Source organism: Falco rusticolus, chromosome 2 (assembly GCF_015220075.1).
Source record: "Falco rusticolus isolate bFalRus1 chromosome 2, bFalRus1.pri, whole genome shotgun sequence".
In the NCBI taxonomy this organism is placed as follows: Eukaryota; Metazoa; Chordata; class Aves; order Falconiformes; family Falconidae; genus Falco; species Falco rusticolus.
This window is the reverse complement of record NC_051188.1, coordinates 23,785,893-23,805,819: the sequence shown is the minus strand read 5'-3', so window position 1 is coordinate 23,805,819 and position 19,927 is coordinate 23,785,893. Positions and strand designations below refer to the sequence as shown.

Genomic DNA, 19,927 nt, shown 5'->3' with positions numbered 1-19,927 from the left:
AAGATACAAAGATGTAAGCCGTGAGAATATACTCATAGTAGAACAAGCTTCAGTTGCCTAAGGGGTCACCCCCCCTCCCAGCAATGTCTTACCTTCTCTTTGCCTGAAATTATTGACTCACAGCAGTCGGTGGAATGAAACGCACACGCTGGTCCTAGCTGCTTCAATACCAGGTCCAGCAAATTAGATTAGACTGCTGATAAAGATGACTTTAATGTCATACTTTGTATTAAAATGGATTAGAAACATTAGTGTTCCAATCCAGGGACTGTTGTGGAGGCAGGAACCTTCAGTAAGGAGGCAGAATAGATGGTCGAGAAGCAGTATTTTTTGCATTGCTCCAGCCAGATCTGCTGGAGTCTGACTTCAGCAACAGGAAAGGCTATGAAATTTCACACTCACAACCATTCATTTACCTTATTAGCAAGTTTATGAACTACTGACTGCCTGGCGGGACTAGATGACCTCCTGAGGTCCCTTCCAACCTGAATTATCCTATGATCCTTACATAAACCTAGCGTGCAGGGCTAGGAACCTGGAGATGTGGTTCTCTTTCTGCTGACCTAGTCATGTAGTAGATCTTGCCAAACTGCGCAGACCAATGCTTTCCCTCTGAGAGGTCTAACTAGGGTGACGCTGCTATTGCTCTGTCGTTGAGCAACTACTTTTCAAAGGGAGAACAGCAGTAGTACGGGTACCCTCTTCCACTATGAAGCCGCTCCACTTGACTCAAGAATTACTAAAAAAAATGGATGGGGAAAAAAAGTCCCTAACCAAACATACAGGGATTATGACTCAATAACCAGCCTTCTCTGTGTCACCTAATGCGATAAGAGGTATATGGTCTAGTGGGAAGAGACATTATAGCAGTGCTGGGAGCAGGCTGCTTATGATCTGATCTCCCCAAGAACTGTTGAGCTCTGTAGAGTCTGCACAGCATCTATGCTTCTGCGTATGCGAAAAACCAGCAGGAATTGATGTCATGGGCAGGCAAGTTCGAAGAAATGTGGAAAAGGGGAAGCTGGAGTTGCAGCTGTTACGAATTCATCACGATTTTGGCCCCAGTTCTAAAATACGCACAAAGGCATAAGAATCTCCACATGATTTTGAGGGAAGCGAGATCTGTAGATATATGAGTGACACATTCACACATGCTGTATTGTTTAAGAGGCACACTGAGCTTTTAGTTTCAATCCCTGCTCTTTCACTTGTGTCAGCTAAACGTTTCTGAGAACCCTATTGCGAGATACAACCTCACGCTGCTACCTTAAGGTAACGACAATTGACATTTTCGGGAGAAATCACGTGGCATTCTTGGGAGCCATCACAAGATCACCATCAGTGGGACACTCCCAGAGCTGTCACAGGGCAGCTCCAGCCGTAAGGACTCACTGCAGCGGTGCAGCTGCGGGCAGTCAGCTCAGATCCGCTGGGACCTGCGGGCTGCTCCTGCCTCCCCGTCTCCTCCGCCTCGCTCGTGCCTGCGGCAGCTCTGCAGGATCGGCCAGTTCTGGAACGCGATCCCGCTGAGCTCCGGCGATGTTTCGGAGGGGCATGACTGGCTTTCCACCGGATCAGAGAGCACGCTCGCCTCGCCAGATGGCAACGTGTTACTGCGGTGTAAATAACCAACAGGAAAGCACAGCCACGGTCAGAGAGGCAGGCAGGACCGCCCCTTTCGGTGGCAATACGGACACGGGCTGGCTTGCACTGACGGTGAAACGCCATCCTCAGAGGTCCCCAGCCGCACCGCTCCGCTGGCGGGCCAGGCTGCCCGCGCTCGCTGCGGGGCACACGCTGGAGAAGCGGCGGCGACGCTCACTGTCGGCGGCGACACACACCGGGCGGTGCCGGGCACGGCTGCGGTCCGGGCACAGGCAAATCCCTGCATCTGTCCCGTCACCGTTACACTGAAGCAACGACACCCGCCAGCGGAGACGGTGCCCGGCCTCGGTGCGCGCCCCCCGCGGGGGGCAGGCGGCCCCTCCCGCCGCTGAAGCGAAGCGGGACGGTTCGTACCGGAGGCGCGTCCGGCCGCCGGCCCCCGCCCAGCCCACAGCCGGCCCCCGCCGCCGGGCCGCCCGCCGCCGCGCTTGGCCCTCGCCCTGCGCCCCGCCCGGCAGCTCCCGGGCACAGATCCCCCGGGCACCGCCGGAAGGCGGGCGCTGCCGCCCCCGGGCTCGCAGCGGGATGTCCCTTTGTGTGAAGCTCGCCGGGACAGCGCCGCCCTCTCCTCCCGCCGCGGCGAGGCCGAGGGCGCTCCGGGGAGGCCGCAGCCTGGCCGCCCGCCAGCTCGTTCCGCAGCGGGCCCGGCACCGCCCGAGGGCCCGGCGGGCTGCCGGTGGGGGCGGGGTAGCGGGACGCCGCGCCCCCCCCTCCCCGCGCCCCGCCGCCGCCGCCATGGCAACCGCCCGTTGCCACGCGCGCGCACCCCCCACCCGCCCCGGCAACCACCCGTCGCCGCGCGCGCGCGCCCCCCCGCCCCGGTCCCCTCACCCCCCCCCTACCCCGCTCTGACAGAGCAGAAGCGCTGCGCCCCCCTCCCCGCTCCGCTCCCGCCCGCGGACACGCACCCTGGCTCTCCCAGGTAACGGCAGGGCCCGGCTACAGGGCGGCCCCTCACGGCGCTGCCCGGGGCGGGCGGCGGCTCGGCCCTCGGCCCAACGGCCGCCGTCCCGCCGCGCCGAGGGAGGTGGCGGACGGAGGGGGGGAGTAGCGGCGAGAGGGTGGCGGCGGGCAGCGCCCGGCGGAGCCTGCTGGGAAGCGTAGTTCGCGCCCCCCGCCGGGCGCTGGGGACTGAGGGGAGAGGCGGCGGGTGGGAACTACAAACCCCAGTGCGCTCGGCTGGGGGGGGAAGGGGGACCGCGGCTGGCCCCCGCGGAGGGGACTGTTGTGAGGTGGTAACGAGGGCGCTGAGGGGATTTGTCTCTCCGGAGCCGCCTCTGAGGGGATGGTGGGGCCGGAGCGCTGCGGGCGGGGGGCCCGGCTGGCCCTTTGCCGCTGCCGGGGGCGGGGGCTGGAGGGAGGGGCAGCGTGGCGGGGGAGCGCGGTGCCTGCGGGGGTGTGGGCGCAGGGGCGGGTGCGGGGCGGACCGGGGCGGGGGTGGTGCAGGAGGAGGAGGAGGAGGAAGATGCTGGAGGAGGGGCGGGATGCGAGGGGGGGCGGTGGCAGCCGGGGCGGGGCATGCGGCAGGCCGGGTGGAGGGCTGCAGGGGGCGGCGTGCTGCGGGAGGAGGGAATGCAGGGGTGGGGCTGGGTGGCGGCAAGGAAAGGATCGGATGCTGTGTGGATGCGAGTGGAGAGGGCTCTGCTGGAGGCTGAGGAAAGCGTACAAGGAAGGGGGCACATGGGAACAGAAGTAGACCGATGAGAGGGGAAAGATCTGCTGGAGAAAGAGTGGCTGAGCAGATGCAAGGGGAGGGCTGTGCAGAAGGCAGAGTAGATGGGAGGCTGGGTAAATGGAGATGGAGGAGGCAGTGGTCAAAGAAAGCCAGGAGCTGGTGGCCCTGGAAAGTTTCCCCAACCAGTTTACTTCATAGTTCGCAGTTTCACGTGACCTACTGCACTTAGGCTCTGTTGAGCTTCTTGCCCTAGGTCATCTTTACGTGCACAGACATAGTGTTACCTTTTAGAATAATTCTGCTTCATTTCTATTGTGCCCACGTTTCTGTCACGATGGCAGTGTTGCTGTTTGTCTCTTTCCCTTCTCCGTGTCCTCTGATGACAAGTTATAGTGTTATCCTTTATCTTGTATTCTCCAACAGGCATGAGGGGGAATAAAATTACAGTTCCTGTGTTCCATACCATATTTCAAATATACATATTTATGGTTGGCATATTAGAGGGAGTTATTTTTTTCTTACTGAAAATCTGTATCTTAAAAGGATCAATGCATTAGTGCTCCCTTGTGTATGCTGAATATTGAATGTCTATTCCTTATACAGTTTCAAATGTCACAGACATAGGTTTCTTTCCAATGGATGTTTGATTTTTATTGCAGTTGAAGGGTTTTTTGCAGTTTCTTTTTTTTTTTTTTCATTCCACCTACTCCCATGTCAGATACATGCTAGGCAGGCTTAGGCTTCTTGCAGCTCCTGGTACATGCCAGGTGCAGAAGTGATCATTGCTGCTGCAGCATGCTTCCAGGGTGCTTTGCTCTTGGAGACTTGGGCTTATGAGCAGGTGATGGAGAGGAATGGATCCTCCTGCCCTGAGCTATTCACGATCATAGAATCGCAGAATGGTTTGGATTGGAAGGGACCTTAAAGATCATCTTGTTACCGAAAATTGTAACTAAGAAAACTCTCCAAACCAAATGATAGTTTAGAAAGCTGACAGTGGTATATTGCAACACTGGGTGCACAGGGCATATTTCCTCCTAATGTGCACACCAAGTGACTCGAGGGCACACATTATATACAATAGAGTACTTGGCATATTCATAGTACATTACATATTCATTTTCATTTACACAGAGGATTGGTTACAAGTTTCTTGCTTCTAATGCAAATTAGTATGCATCCTCAGACAGCACTAAAGTTTTTTAACTAACTACACATGCTCCCCAAGTGGGGTTTTGCCCTCTTTTGTGGGGGAGCTATTTGAGTTGGAGGTCGCGATTTCTCGCTATGACAATTACCTTTGTCCTGTTTACTAATTCTCTGTGTATTGTGACACCTTATCTGCTTGTCTCTTCATTTGGCCAGAACTTTCTCACTTGGAGATAATATATATTATTGTATATTTCTGCATAATATAGATAATGGTGTTCTTTTCACTATCTGTTCTTTGTTTCCCAAGGTTGATTCCCTTGATTAGAAGTCCTTTCATTCATCAATTTTGACGACTTTAGAGGGTCAGCTTGACCTAAACTCTGTGCACAGATTTGTTTAACATATAGTTAAACACTAAATCCAAGTTTGATAATCCCAGAGTTTAGGCAACAGTCTAGTCCCAACTCCCCTGCCCTGGGCAGGGACGCCTTCCACTAGACCAGGCTGCTCAAAGCCCCATCCAGCCTGGCCTTGAGCACTGCCAGGGATGGGGCATCTACAGCTTCTCTGGGCAACCTTTTCCACTGTGTCACCACCCTCATGGTAAAGAATTTCTTCCTAATATCTAATATAAAACTACCCTCTTTCAGTTTAAAGAGTTTTATCTCAAGATTGAAAAGCCAATGGAAGACAGGGAAACAACAACAGGCCTTTGTCTAGTTTTCTGTGTAAATAATTGAGAAGTTCTTCTAGGGATTTGCTGAAATCTGAAGACTTGATGCCTGTAGCACTAGCAGCAATATGCATATAAATGTATATTTAAAGAATATATAGTATTTTGTAGAACAATTTAAAAACAGAATTCTAATTAAAAAAAACCACATTCATAGTCCTAAAGAGGCAATTCTTTGGAATTCAGAGGGGAATTCAAAGGATGGAAAAGTATTCAGGCCTAGATTCTGATCATATGAGTCAGGGTTATAAACACGTGTGAGTCCATTAAACCTGCAATTATTCATGGAAGGTTTATCTGGGTTGCAGATTGGCTGTGCTAGGAATGTAGCAGCACCAGAACTGAACTGTTGTAGAGCTGATTATGGTCTGGCAGGGCTCATGAGCTGCAGTGCTGTGGGAACATGGATATGCCGCACTCGGGATCAGGTGCAGAAGCAGTTTAACTGCCTTTCTTGGCACAGAAACTGACCTAATAAACACTTTGAACCCAAGCTGGCTCTGCACAGACCCATCTTGGGAGCCTTCGGTGGCATGTTTGCTCAACCAGAAGTGCTTACACGTGTGATGTGCAGAAAAGCCAGTGGCTGCACAAATGGCCAGAGGGATTATTGATTTGGGCAGAGTTCCACTTCGTTGAGGTCTGGACAGGCCCTGCAGAATCCTTCAGGTATCTGAGCCCTGCGTCCTGTCAGAGGAGGGATCAGTCACCTCAGGGCTGGTGCCACCTGAACACTAGCTTGGCTTTGGTGTGGTACTAATACCAGAAGCCCTGGAGACTGTGCTAGAGAGAAGAGTGATGTGTGGAGCCAGCCTGGGTCCAGCGGCCTAAGATGGAGAGCCTAGCAAGCCTCTCACTGCCTAAATTGCCTGTGTACAGAGTTACGCTCCCTGGAGTGCCCCATAGTGTCTGTTGTTGTTGGTTGGTTTTGTTTCTGTTACCCAGCCTAGCCGATGACACCTTGTTATCCTGAATAGTGGTGGTGCGCCCCTGTGGATATGCCTGAAGCTGGTACAGGAGGTGGTCTGGGGAAGGATACATTTTGCAGCCAGTTTTAGGGATAGCACAGCCATTTCTGTTTCTTCTCTTTCTAGTTCCTCAGAAAATTGTAGTTCAAAGGCTTTGAAAATGGCATTTCATTCTCCAGGGTGTTTTCTGTTTGGTGCAATAGTATGTTATCTCTAATTAAAACACTGGCCAACTGTTTTGTGGTTTCTTATGTATTTGTGTTTACTGTTAACTTGTGATGAATGTCTTCATTTGAAGATATTTTTTTCCCCACTTGCATTTAAAGTAACATTCAACTCTGTTTCAAATTAGCTCTTGGAAGATTCCACACAGAAATAATTTGAGGCCTGTGTGCATTCCCTATTAACTCCATGTCTGCTGTTTCAAAACAGAGTTTCAATGCAAAGAAGCCAAAAAACAATGAACAGAAAGCGCTTAAGTGAATTGAAAGATCCCTCAGTGCTGGGTTTCGTGCCACAGTGGGTGTGTATGCTTTATCTGGTGTGTGTGCTGCTTTGAAGTGACATGTCAAACAGGGAGTGAACACTCCAATGACATTACCTGCTGCAACCCCCAGTGCTGCTGCTGTGTTTGCAGCCATTCTTGTTGCTGCTGCTGCATACAGCAAAAGGGAAAAAAAAGAGCACTGGCATAGCACACTTCTTGTCTTTGTTTCAAGAAGCCATTTAAATGTAGTTTCAATCCAAATCTGCTGGAACTGAGCCTCGTTTTTATTTTTATATACATATATTTTAACAGGAGTTGTGATCCTGTGAGGTAATGATCATTAGCTTTCACAGCAGTCCATGGGACCACAGCTGCAAGTTTAAGCAAAGCCAAGTTAACAGGGAAAGATAAATTTGGCTGTGGAACTTGGCAAGCCTTTTGTTTGTTTTTTATCTGACAGCAATCAGTTAAAATGTTGTTTTTGACATGTGAACGTAATGCCTGATAATTGTCTGCAGCATCAGCGATTGCTTCTGAACAGGGACAGTTAATTACCACAAATGAAGACCAGTTGTTCTGCACCAAAGTCCAAAATAAAAGGGATAATCTTTCTAATACAGCAGGAAAGACTTATTTAAATTTTTTGCAGTTCATTTTTAAAAATCAAATAAAATACATCAAGAACATGAAAAGGAAACATAGTCTGTATTTCAGTTAGAAATAGACTTCTGTAGGCATCTAGTAAGTATTGCATGTCATGCAGGGAAAAAAATGCTTTTTTCTTCTGCTGATAATATTACAGTCAGTATTGCAGTTTATGCTTTTCCAGGTAAGGTATTGTCATATTTTTGCATTTCTCTATTTTAATAAGTTTTAACTTCGAAGAGAAAATTAAAAATAGGATCATTGTACTATTTTAAGTGAAAACACAATCAAGGGAGAGGAAGGTGTTTGAAACTGGTTGAATCTGGCTTACAGGAACAATACGGCCTTAAACTAAGGAGGGCAGGTTTAGATTAATTGTAAAGAAAAGCTTCCAAGCAGTAAGAACAATTTGAGAAAGGAACAGCTTCAATGCATTGCTTAGACTCTGGTAATAGAAATGGGTGCACACAAAAAGTGGATAAATCCAAAAATCAAAACCTCATAACTCTGGAATTTTCTTCCTTGCTTTGCTCTGTGGGGCAGTTGACCTGTTCCAGGATTGTGCAGTGGAAGAGGGCCATCCTGGCTCTATTTCGTAGGGGTGGAGAATGTATAGTCATACCTCAGGACTGGATTTCAGAACATGGTGCCTAACAGCGTTGCTGTCTGTCTTGTGACGTTATTACATCCTGCCCAGAAATTTATAACAGCCCATGGGAATGATCTGGAAGCTGAAATGTGTGGCATGGCACAAGGACAAGTAAATCTTCAATGTATTTTGCTGCGCTTGGTGGAGTGCCAGCCATGGTGTAGCAGTACATTCTTGTCATCAGTCTTCAGCTACATGGAAGCTGTGTGGCCTGTGGGTTTAAGTAAGGGTAACAGGTTTCCATGGCTTAGTTACAAGGAGCAGGAATGAAGAGGTAGTGGAGCAGACCTGGTGTGCAGCTGCAGGTAGCAGTAAGGACCATCAGTTTGGCACTGTTGAGAGGCAGAGTGCATGTTTGCTATAGGCAGCGTTCAGCGAGGGCAGAGTGAAGGTTATGTGGATATACGTTTAACTTGTTGTCAGAGGTGTGAATTTTGCTAAGCATAAGGGAATACAAAGGCATAAGATACATTCCCCTTAATGCCGTCTTGATCTTGTCTTGTCTGTTCTATAAAAACTACTAAAGTTTTTACAACCAACTAGGATTTGCTTCTCCTGTTCTGGCTTCTCTCTGCTCCTGCCTGCTCCGACTGCATGCACTCCCATACCACAGACTGTTTTTGCTGTGCAGCCAGAACTGTGCGCTGCGCCAGGCCCTGTGCCCCGCTCTCTCCCTGTCTGCCTCTATCCCTCCTTCCCTGTTTTTTTCTCCACCACCTTGGTCTTGCCAATCCCTTGATGCAGCTAGTTGGATGACCCTCCCAAGCTGGCCTCCTCCCCCTTGGTCAATGCAACTCTCTGCATTACATAGCTATGAATTGTAGTTTTTTATTTTTGATTTCCAGAGGTTTATATCTGGCTGAATGTCAGGGACGCCACCCATCCTGAGTCAGAGGACAAGGGAGAGGAATTGATGCTCTTTTTGTGTGGTAATCCCACATCACTTTGAGTCATGTAGGATTCAGATAAAGGAGCAGGCACTGCTTCAATCTTGAACCTTAAATACAAACCTAGCTGAACAACACAGCTTAGTTTTGATTGTGTGGTTTAATACTGCTTTCTTGAATGGGTTACTGGGAAAAGTTGGGCTATGGGTTTGCCTTAAAGTCACACTGTGATTTACTACTTGTATAAAGAATGTTAGTAAAATCTGTAAATCTTAAATTGTTTTGGGGACTAGGGGAAGGTCGTACTTTGGGATCACTGTTTTAAGGTGTCTTGAATTTGGATTGCTAGCTCTGCCATAAATCCCAAAGTGACATGTTAAATTTAATGAAAAAAATCCAACTCAGCATGTGGATGTTGGAGTACTTTGAAAGAATATTTGAACAGAATGAAGCTCTCAACTTCGTCTATAGTAGAGCTGTCATTCAACCATATCGTAATCTCATTAGGGTGAGGGGTCTTGAAAGTGCTGAGTGCAGACTTCCCTGATGCTGGTTGGCACATTTAGGCATGTATGTAATACAACAGTATGAAAAGCAATTTAATGCCTCGTGTGATTTGTGATTCACGGGTTGATGGCTGCTAATACATTGTGGTGATCTACAAATTAAAGTTTGGCTTGTTAGGTTCAATGTGGGCAGGGCATTTAATTTTCTTGCATTAAATAGGATTGGGGCCAAAGGCAGAAGAGAAGTTGTGGGGTTTATCACTATAAAAGAGTTGTGATTCGTGATCTGAAACCTGAGGCTAGTGAAGAGATACACCAGAGCTAAATGGTTGAAAAAAAGGGGGACTGGCTGGGAATGGGGGGGTGGAAAAGATACAATTCAACTATGAGAGAAAAAGACAAAACTAAAGTGTTACAGTCTGAATTACTCTACAGCATGTAAAATTCATTTTTCTGATGATTATATTCTCCTTTAGATTTCTGAGTGAAGATGAATTTAGCAGAGATTTGTGATAATGCCAAAAAAGGAAGAGAATATGCACTCCTTGGGAATTATGACTCTTCTATGGTATATTACCAGGGTGTCATCCAGCAAATCGAGAGACATTGCCAATCGATCAGAGATCCAGCACTTAAGGGCAAATGGCAACAGGTAGGGTGAAATAAGGTTGCCTTTATTCTATTAATTGATATTTGCAAAACACACTATACTTCCCAAACCTTTTAAGATGTAGAGCATGTATATTTCAATTGTTTGCAACACTTCTTTTACAATATTTTGTTGATATTTATGGCAAAATATTTTTGTGGTGTATTCAAAAGGAATTCTTTTGTTCTAATTGAATCAATTTTTTGTTGTTTTCACTTAGGGTGATTGGCTAATCCCTGGTTTGTTTGTGTGTGTTTGTATACTTTGGAAAGCTGTTTTGCTGAGGACTTCCTTTTGCTGTTCTATCTTTTGACCATCTAACGTCCAGTAAACTAAGATGTGAGTGGATGGGTTAGCATCACTAGAATGGTTGTCTGAGTAGCAAACTATAATGCTACAGTGTGCAAATTTGGATCAGGTTTCTAAAATTCCAATACTCTTCTCAGTCTTGCACACATGCATCTCCCTACTAAACAGAGTACTGCTGAAGCCAAGGAAGTAATCTGCAGGTGAAGTGTAAGAATCCTTATTTAGCACTTCCAGTATTTGAGTCTTCCTTACACTTTGTGGTCCCATTTTTCATTGTGCAAAATGTGTTCCATAAAAAAAATAAAATAACTGGAGGATAAACATACAAAGCTGTATTCCAGAACAAAGCATTCATGTTGCATAAATATTATGTTTCGAAAGAAGAACATAACTCACATAAAAGATGTAATTTTGCAGTAAGTAGCTGAAGAGATGGTTTCATGAAGAGTTTTTCTGAATACAGTATGTTTAAATGATGTCAGTTAAAAACAGAAGCAAATTTTTCCCTTTTATTGTAGCAGGTGCTTTGGATATGGTTTTGTGCTTGAAATCTGGCACTAACAGAGTATTTTGTGTACAGATAGTTACAACACTGTTAGCAATCATTTTGTAATGCAGTACTGTTCATAGGTATTTATCATAGAACAGCAGAAATCTGCCTGCTTATTGTCTGCAAAGCATGTGTGTGTACAAGCAGCAGTGATAGTTCCTAGCTTTTCTGATGATGTGATAAACTGAATGTTGTATAGGAGATGGTCAAGTATTTGTACTCAAGCTTTTCCCACGCCAGGGCACGCTGATACAAGGTATTCATGCCCCATGTGTGACCTCAGTTCCTGCCAAACTTGTAGCTGACGTGAAGGTAGATCATAGGCTTTCCTTGTTCTGCAGCTGCATCACTGCATTGTCTTCACTTCTAGTATTTAGTGTTTCCTCTGGTGACATTGATTCTTCCATTCAACTTTTAACAGCTCTTACCTTATGAAGGTTACTTCAAGTCTCATGATGTCATGTGTTGTTTGAACTGCTTCAGAGAAGCCTGTGCACCACAGAATGCATGCTATGCTTTGGAGACAAGCCTCAAGTAAAAAAGGACCATTGACACAGTTTCCAGGATTATTCCCTGGGGAGGGCAGCTGGCTCCTTAGCAGAGGATCTGAAGTTGGCATCGTCTCAGAAATTATCCCTTTTAGGTAAAAACAGAATGGCCCCTGACTGTGTCCCATAAATGCTTTAGAGAACTGTCCCCAGAAAGATCAGCAGCAGGTGGGGTAGCGTCTGTCACGCTGTGCGCTCATGTTAATTCTGAAACTTCCCAGCACAGTGGTGGCAGATGAGCTTTGTCAGAATATTGCTTTGCTGTTACTGGTGTCAGTCTTGGCTCAGGGACAAACACCAAAAAGTCAGAAGCGTGATTAAAAAACTGAGAAATGCTTCATACACAGGGTGTTTGCCTTCTCATTCATTTATGGGACTACCCATAGCACTGGGAACTAAATGATACAGCTGTGAGAGCAAACGATATAGCCCTGGAACCACTAGCTTTTCCATACCTCCACCTGAATTGTTTGGTGAGACCTATAGAAGTAGATTTGCTTTCTTACCAACTCTTGATATATAATTGTTGTACTTTCTCACTCTATGAGACAGACTAAGAGGGAGTCTGATGATCTGGATGTTAGCACTACTTTCCAACTCCAACAGCAGCTACATCCAACCTGTCAGTCACTTTCAGTAGCTGTCTGACAGACAGCCTGTTCTGAAAAAAATTAAACGGAAAGTTGGATCACAAGAAACACTCATTCACAATATTAAAATAATATTTAGATTTTCCTTTAGATCATTGTCATGAAAGAATTATGACATACATATTGTGTAAGTTTAGCAACATTCAGGTCTAACCCACTTGGTACCAGTGATATGCAGAAGCAAAAGACTCCCATACCTATATGCTTCTTGCAAGTGGCACAAGAAGCAAAGCAACTCTTAGGTTAAGGGAATGAATGTAGTTGATTTTCATTTGAAATTGTGTCTCCTCTGGCATATGGAACTAGCCTATTCCTTAGGTTCTTCAGTTTCTCCATTCTCTGAGGAAGGTATCACCAGTACCTTTTGGAGGTGGGTTCAGCAATCTCTAGCAGACACTGGGCAGGTAGAGCTTTTACTGTTGGGAGTGGTGCACAGAGTGAATGTGCATATAGATAAGTGCTCGAAGAAGAAGATTGTTACTTAAGTCAGTTTGTTTCTGAGATGTACTCTCTGCATTCCCATTCACAATCTTGAACCTCTTGAAGAGTTCCTGGGACGCCAATGCTGAGGGGATATGGCAGTATGAAGCATGCCCTTCCTTTCTCTACTTTTGCGCACAGTACACAAACAGGATGTTTGTCCTATGGATACTTCTGAGGCAGTGAACTCAGTTTCAGGTGTTTGTGTACATGTTCCTTCATAAAATAGGAACACTCACATGAGTAACATCGCAAAGAATAGTTACAGCCGTGGCTCTGGAGCTGACCAACTCATACCTGTTTTATGAACCATTGTTCTCCCTATCTGGTCACTCCTCTACAGTGGATGCTCCATCATGAAGAGGTACCTCATGCTAGGTGGATTTGTTTTGTTGCCTTGTGTACAACACAAGGTTTTTCCAGCAATTTATTGAGCAATGCAGAGCAGAGGTGAGCCAGAAGTAGTTGGGATTTTAGGTTAGACTCCCAAACACTCTTGATCTACCTCTCTTTGTGTAGGTGTCATTGTTTTCAAATTTCTACATGTTGGTCTGGACAGAATCATATTCTGTGCATGTATTTGATGGCTTGCATTTCATATCACACCATCAGACAACTTCAGCTTTGCAACTGAGCACCCTGATTTCAAGGGTTCTGTGCGCTTGGTGCTGATAGTTAGGAGGAGGAATGTGAACATGTGTCATCTGCTCCTCTGGGAGCAACTGGCTTAGTTCCACTTGATGCAATACTGCTTCTAGGACTTGAAACTCAGCACTGATGAGGTGAGAGGGATTGTGTTACTAGTCTGGCACAACCTGCAGAATTTCAAAAGGGCAAAAGATGCATCCTAGAGGGCCCACCGAAGCAGTGGTTTGACCTCCTCTGACCCTTTGGAAAATTCGTTGTCATCAATCATCTGATAATTAGCTTGACTTGCGGATATCAAAAGTGACCTGCTCTTGAGACCCTTACTTGTTTTGCATTCAGGGAGTGCCCAGCTTGCTCTTGGGTGGCTGAGTGTTATCCTCACTCCTAGGCTCTGAGCTCATTTGAAAAAGTTCCTTCTTTGTTGTGCTTTGAGGTTTGGCTGACATGTAGGCATATTCATCCATGTAAATGCAGGCTGGGACTGGAAAGGTTCAAAATCTGAAGCAACTCATCTCTTTTTCTACTTAACAACAATAAAAGGTAGGTTTACTCTTATGACTGCTACTGTGAACTTTACTTATGTTGACATTCCCCCTGTTTTATTCTGAGAGAGTTTCTTGGCCGTTGCAGTCTTTTTGCTAGACAGCTGGCTTGTAGGAAAGAGCTGCTTCAGTGACAGTTCAGCAGCTGCAGAATGACAGCAGAGCGTGCCCCCGGGAGACAGTACTGGCTTACAACAAGGCCAGTGGCTGTCGAGCAAAACCTGCTGCATGTTACAACTGTGTGCTCTGTGTTGCACAATATCTGAGAGCACAAGAGCTTCAGTCGGAGTTGAGACAGGAGTTCAACGATTCTCAGAAAGCTCAGAGCAGCCAGCAAGGCACCATGGTCACTGGAGCAGGTGATTAAGTGCACTGTATTCTTGCATAAAGACTGAAGGATGACTTTTACTTTTTTCTAAAAATTTTAAACAGGTATCAGTCGATCTCTGCTTATGTTGCTTTTTGCTTCGTCCCTGTTTTATTAACACTTTGTAGGTTACTTCATGAGTAATTAAGGAATATGCTGCAGGTAGCTCATGAAGAACTGTGGTTACAGGAACTATACTTAGACTGCATGGGATCAGATTGGGTTACAGGGCATCCATTTTGGGTATGGTTTAGGGAATCATTATTTTCACTTTTTAAAAATGGAGCTTGTTGAATAACTAATACTAGTTGCACGCAGTAATTTCAAGTTTGGAAAACACTTTTACAGAAACTTGATTGGTTTTATTCCTGCATGATATATTAAAAAAAACCCTCACACATTTATATTTACAAAGGTACAAATACCCATGCTTATTGCTATGGGAAGTTGTGTAGGAGTATAAGCTCTGGTGTAGCAAATGAAAGCTGGTGATGCCAAAGGTGCAATGGTTGCTGGATTGTGAAATACAAAGGAACTCCCTGTCATGGGTTTTGGAACAGGCACTAAGAGTGAACTCAGTTCTTGGTTACTGTGTTTTAAGCCCCTATGGTAGGATGTGTTTTCTGATTCATTACTGTAAATCCTTAGGGCTAGAATGTCAAAACAAAGATGTGGGACCACCCCTTGGACTGAAAGGCTTTTTATCAGGCTTTCCAACATCGCGCAGTGCCCATGGTGCTGCTTCTGTGGACGAGGTGATGTGGCAGGTAGGGGTGGCTGGTATACCAGCATGGCTCAGGGGAAAAGGCAGTTTCACATGGTAGCTGAACCCAGTTAACATCCTGCTGTGCCCAGAGAGGCCAAGCTCTTCCCCATCTAGTCTCCCCTGCAGCTGCACCAGCTTTTCTCCCTCCGCTGCACCCTGCTATTCTTTGTCTTGGGGTTCACCTGATCACAGAGTAGCAAGCTAGTGCGGCTTGCTAACCCATCAAGAGTGTCCTTTAGTTCTTTTTACCCTCCTAGACTAATTTTATGCCATTTTATCAAGCTGGCTTACTGTATTGAGATGCCAGAATTGAATCCAGAAGAGCAGAGGTAGAGTGTGGTTGGGTAGAATAAGTGAGGAGAAGCAAGATCTTTCTATTTGGCAATGATGAGCTGCTAATTCAGCCTATGCTATCTACTGAAACTGCTTAAACATGAATAACCTAAAAGCTTTCTTAAGGTTCTCTGCAACCTGAGCTGGGCCCCAGTGAGGGCTCTGGCACCCAGGGAAAGTGTGTGATGGGGGGGCAGAAAGACTGGGTGAGTCCAGTGATTTTCCTGTTTGCAGCCTTCTGAGGTTGCTTCAGAGTAGCACTGATAGCTCAAAGATGCTGCTCAGTCACCTCTGTAATTATACCACAGCCCTTCTTGGCTCGCATCTGGGTTGTTTCTCAACTGCAAGAAACTCTTTCTGCACCTGTTTCATCTTACTTGGTTTCTTTAAGGCCTCTAGGAATTTATCAGCTGGTTTTCCTTTGTAGTCCTGTTGTTTGAGTGCATAGAGGGGTTGTTGTTGGTTGGTTTGCCGGGTACTGACTAAGCAGTAAGGGGTTGTTTTTCAGGTCAGGCTCAGGTCTGGCTAAGAGATGGCCAGCAGCTGTTTGTCTCTTTCAGCTTCCAAGTCATCTAAGGCTCACTATATCACAATCCTCCTTGCTGGTCCAGAGAGCTGAATGACAGCACTCTGGTCCTCAGTGCTAGCAAATTGCTTTCCACCAATTTTTTCGCATGTGTTGGAAGGCTGGTAGGAGGAATCTTGTCTGTATTCCTGGAGCACTGGAGTAGGAAGTGGCTGTCTCTCATGGAGCAGTGCCCTGGAGGATTTATGTTGTATCATTCCTTTGTACCTCACAGCAGCTGTTCAGCTGGATTTATTTTTGGACAGGAGGGATGCATGTTAGACAGTTTGAAGTAACCAAGTTAGTAGTCAATCACATTTGTAACTCAGCTGGAAGTTCTTGCATGGGGGATGTGTTTGCTGATTGTGTGATGAGAAAGCAGACAGCAAAGCAGGGCAGGAGCAATCCTGTCTGAGCTGGATATCCTATGTCTTTGGAAAGCAGAGCTATCCCATCTGCAAGAAGGCTGCTTTGCCCTGTGAAATAATCAAGTTTTTCCTATACCTAAGGCTCCTTTTGTACAGATGCACGTAGAGCTTCTGGTGCAGTAAATGCAGTATTGCAAGAACCGTGCAGGGCCTTGGAGATTTACCCTTCACTTTGCCTCTATCCCTATTGGTATCTTGCTGACAACAGTGACGTATATTCTTCTTCTTAAGCAAGGTTTCAAAGCAGAGAAGAATTTCTTTGTGCTGCTGAAGTCTCCTGATTTGTCCTTGTAGTGGGAAAATTCCCCAGAGCAGAATGATACATTGCTGGGGGATGTACCTGGTAGTACTTTAGGAGAAATGTAGCTTCCGGAAAGAGGTGATGTGTGTTCATTACAGAGTACTGTTGATTTGATCATTCATTCTTTTATATACCTTACCCACCAAACAGTTATGTCAGATAGTGCTTTCAGTCTTGAAGTTGCCCCACCAAAATTGAGGGGTTGTTGTTGCTGTTTTGAATATGTGGAGCGGGGCGGGTAGGGAAAGATGCCATTCTGAGAGGGGAAATGAGAGTGTGAGAGACAAATGAAATGAGCAGGTGAAAATCAAGCTGGAAGAGGCATGCTTCTGAAAGTGTGCTGACAAGACACAGCACTCTGTGTGTGCTCAGTGCGATTCATTTCCAGACACACAGGGAGACAGGAAGATTTCAGGCTAGTGGCCACATCTTTTCACCAGTAAGCACCATTCAGAAGAACAGTCATAAGGTGTGATGCTGTGTACTGCTAGTTTCCTGATTTGCTGCTGTTATAACCTCAGCAGACAGGCTGGATTTGCAGACCTCCATACTCTTGATCCTCTTGATTACTCAGAATCTGCACAGTAAAGAGAGTCTGGATTTCAGGCTGAATTGTTGACATCTGTTGATGCTGTCCTCAGTTGCCTTCCTGGGCCACAAAGTGAAGTTTGGTTGAAGCCTTCCCAGGCAGTATTTCTCCCAGCTCTTTTTCACATGGACACATGACATGAACACAGCTGGGTGCCTGGTATCTTTCCTTGGCTTTCTTGTAAGCTGACTTCAGATCCTGGCTTTTGATTCAGCCTTGCAGTGTCTGTTAGTTGTAGCCTTCACTCAGTAGTGTGCCTAGTGGCAGCCTGCAAATACCCTGACTGTAGTGTTTCTTCATGAGAGCTTTTAGAGCCTATGTGCCTTTCCAGTGGGTGGAAAGGTTCAGGATGTCCCTAGCTCCAGCTACAAGCTTGTAACAGGCAAGATTCACGCTGGCCTAAGGTAATCCTAGCTGCAGAGTGCCGATACTGATTTAGTGGCATGCACAGCAATGCATTAATTAGTTTCAGCTGTGCACCAACACCAACCCTCAAGCAAGTAAAAACCAACATAAGCACGGAGGTTGATCCACAGGATGGAAGGCATCACTGAGTGATAGGTGATGACCAGATGACTGGTAAGATGCAATACAAGTGCACTCAGGTGAATCCTAGCACATCGTAAGCTAATGCACTGAAAGCTTGTGCTTCTAAGAAGAATGTATAATGCAGTTTTTTGCTGCTGGTGTGTACTAAGAACCAGTGACCTTAGCATACAAAACTTGAGCTTGTAACAAGCCATATCACTTAAAATTTAGCAAATTTCTACACAGGTTTTGTTTTTCCTAGGCTTCATGGAATAAAATTGAAATGACAAGTATCAAATGAATACTCTTGAAATTATTGCAGTAGTTCTAATTCCCTCACTAGTGGCAGTAGAAACTTGAAGTATAAAATTCAGCTGCATAATTCTGCAACCTGTTCTGAGACATAATTTCCTCTCATTTTTATTTTACTTAGTGTACTTATCATTTGAACTTACGCTATATGGTGTTAAGGTTCCCAATTTCTGTTCTTATCTTTGCAATCCATGAAAGATTGACTTGTGCTTAGGTGACATTGCCCCTCACAAAGCTAATTTTGTAATATTATATTTTAATTATTTAGCCAGTTTTATAATTAGGACCTTGGAAACCGTGATCAGAGAAGTTCTTTTATGCCAGAATAGTAGCAAATATGTTAAAAGATCTGCCAACAGCACCCTTACTAGGCAAAAGTATGTGTTTGTGTGCATACATGTCAATATGCACACGTAAATCAGCATCAGCACCTGTTATGGAAGAGTGATCCCTCTGTCTGGTTATGACACTGACAAGCAGGAAGATGAACTCTACAGAGATTCAGTTATTTATGCTGTTAAAGACCTATTGTCAGCCTGATACGTCTGGGGTTTGTGAAAGGAAAGGCTTGGGAGTCCCTGCTTTTGAGGGCAGTGTATGTTTTGAGTTAGTTTTATGATTAAAAAAAAAAAGTTTGAATGGTAACAATTTTTAAATAATGTATGCATTTCTCAAGGTCCAACAAGAGTTAATTGAAGAATATGAGCAAGTTAAGAGCATTGTCTCCACTTTAGAGAGTTTTAAAATGGACGGACCTGCAGATACCCCTGTATCCTGTCAAGATGAGCCTTTTAGAGATCCTGCTGTTTGGCCCCCTCCTGTTCCAGCTGAACACAGGTAAAGAGAGGCTTAAGCAGAGTGGGTGGAATAAAGTTAGGTTGCCATAATTTTATGTTCTTTTTGAATGCATTTGTAACAGGAAAATCACATTTCATTTACCCCTTAGTCATTTGTAATAAAGAATTAATACATTGGGGAAAAAAGTAATTAAACAACAGTCACATTTATTGCTGAAGTTCTAAAGAAAGTCACTCCTCCACTCTTGTAGGAGTGACTTGCTAAGTGCCTGGAACTAGAGTCTGCTGGAGAAGTAAGTGGGCTTTTGGTGACAGTTGCCTTTCTCATGTGTAGGGAGAAAATTTTTCCATTTCAGTTTATTTGTGCAGTTAAATTCAGTGGTGGCTGAGGAGTCAGTAAGAAGCAAGAACCAAAGGATCCTGAAAGGACATGGTGGTTAGAAATCACTCCCTAGCTACAGATAACATGACCTGTGTTTAATCCATTGCTTAGGTTTATTGCTGAACACGTTCTGTTACACATGGTGTTTCTCTTCTATAACCATCTTTAAGGTAATCTTAGTTAGCTAATAGTTTCCTCAAAATAGATGCTTCTGCATTTTCTGAAATCCCTATTTTCACCCCAACAGAGCCTGACACAGGTTGCTGAAAACAACAAATCTGATTTAAAAACAATTGCAACCTTTATCACACCAACATTTTTCTAATATTATAATACCAAAGAATTTTAGTGTTTGTACTCACATAAGCAAAGGAATAAAGTAAAATGAGAGATCTTGGTTAACAGAAAGAAATGCTGAGTTTATTTGTAAATTTATGTGCTTTATGATTATCAAACAAATGGATCTTCACTTTTCAAAAAACTGTAAGAATGTAAGTGTAAAATAACATTAACACTGATTACTTTTTTGAATGGTAGAAATTATTATCAGAATTTTTCTGTTAATATTATGTGAAGTGCAAGACTTATTTATTCTTGTATCTTTCATAGAGGTAAAGCCCCAATAGTTTATTCCCTCTTTTAAGCTGAAATTTAAATTTTGTGCAAATAAGTAAGGAAAATTAGCTGCTATTCTATGCTGTTAAGTTTGATGAAAAAGTATACAAGGCAAAGTGTAGCAGTTTTATCCAGCAGTGTGTTTAAGTATGTACTCTTTTTTAAGCCGTATTCCTGGAAACTGTTTTTGGAGTTAGCAAA

At 45.1% G+C, this 19,927-nt stretch overlaps 1 protein-coding gene and 1 long non-coding RNA gene across 8 annotated transcripts in view; one reads left to right on the top strand and one right to left on the bottom strand.

Moving 5' to 3' along the window:
- Positions 1–2,695, bottom strand: part of LOC119142843 — a 62,805-nt gene extending 60,110 nt beyond the window's left edge. For both annotated transcript variants that reach the window (XR_005102450.1, XR_005102451.1), the window contains exon 1: positions 2,574–2,695. This is a non-coding gene — a long non-coding RNA (uncharacterized LOC119142843). The remainder of the gene's footprint in view (positions 1–2,573) is intronic.
- The window catches only part of KATNAL1 (katanin catalytic subunit A1 like 1), a 37,974-nt gene continuing 20,554 nt past the window's right edge, over positions 2,508–19,927 (top strand). The window contains exons 1-3 of one of the 6 annotated variants that reach the window (XM_037376311.1): positions 2,508–2,587; positions 9,844–10,019; positions 18,609–18,769. In XM_037376311.1, the coding sequence (XP_037232208.1) occupies positions 9,858–10,019; positions 18,609–18,769 (323 nt within the window). In that variant the 5' untranslated portion in view covers positions 2,508–2,587; positions 9,844–9,857. The other 5 variants (XM_037376312.1, XM_037376313.1, XM_037376314.1 and 2 more) reach the window with 5 other exon arrangements.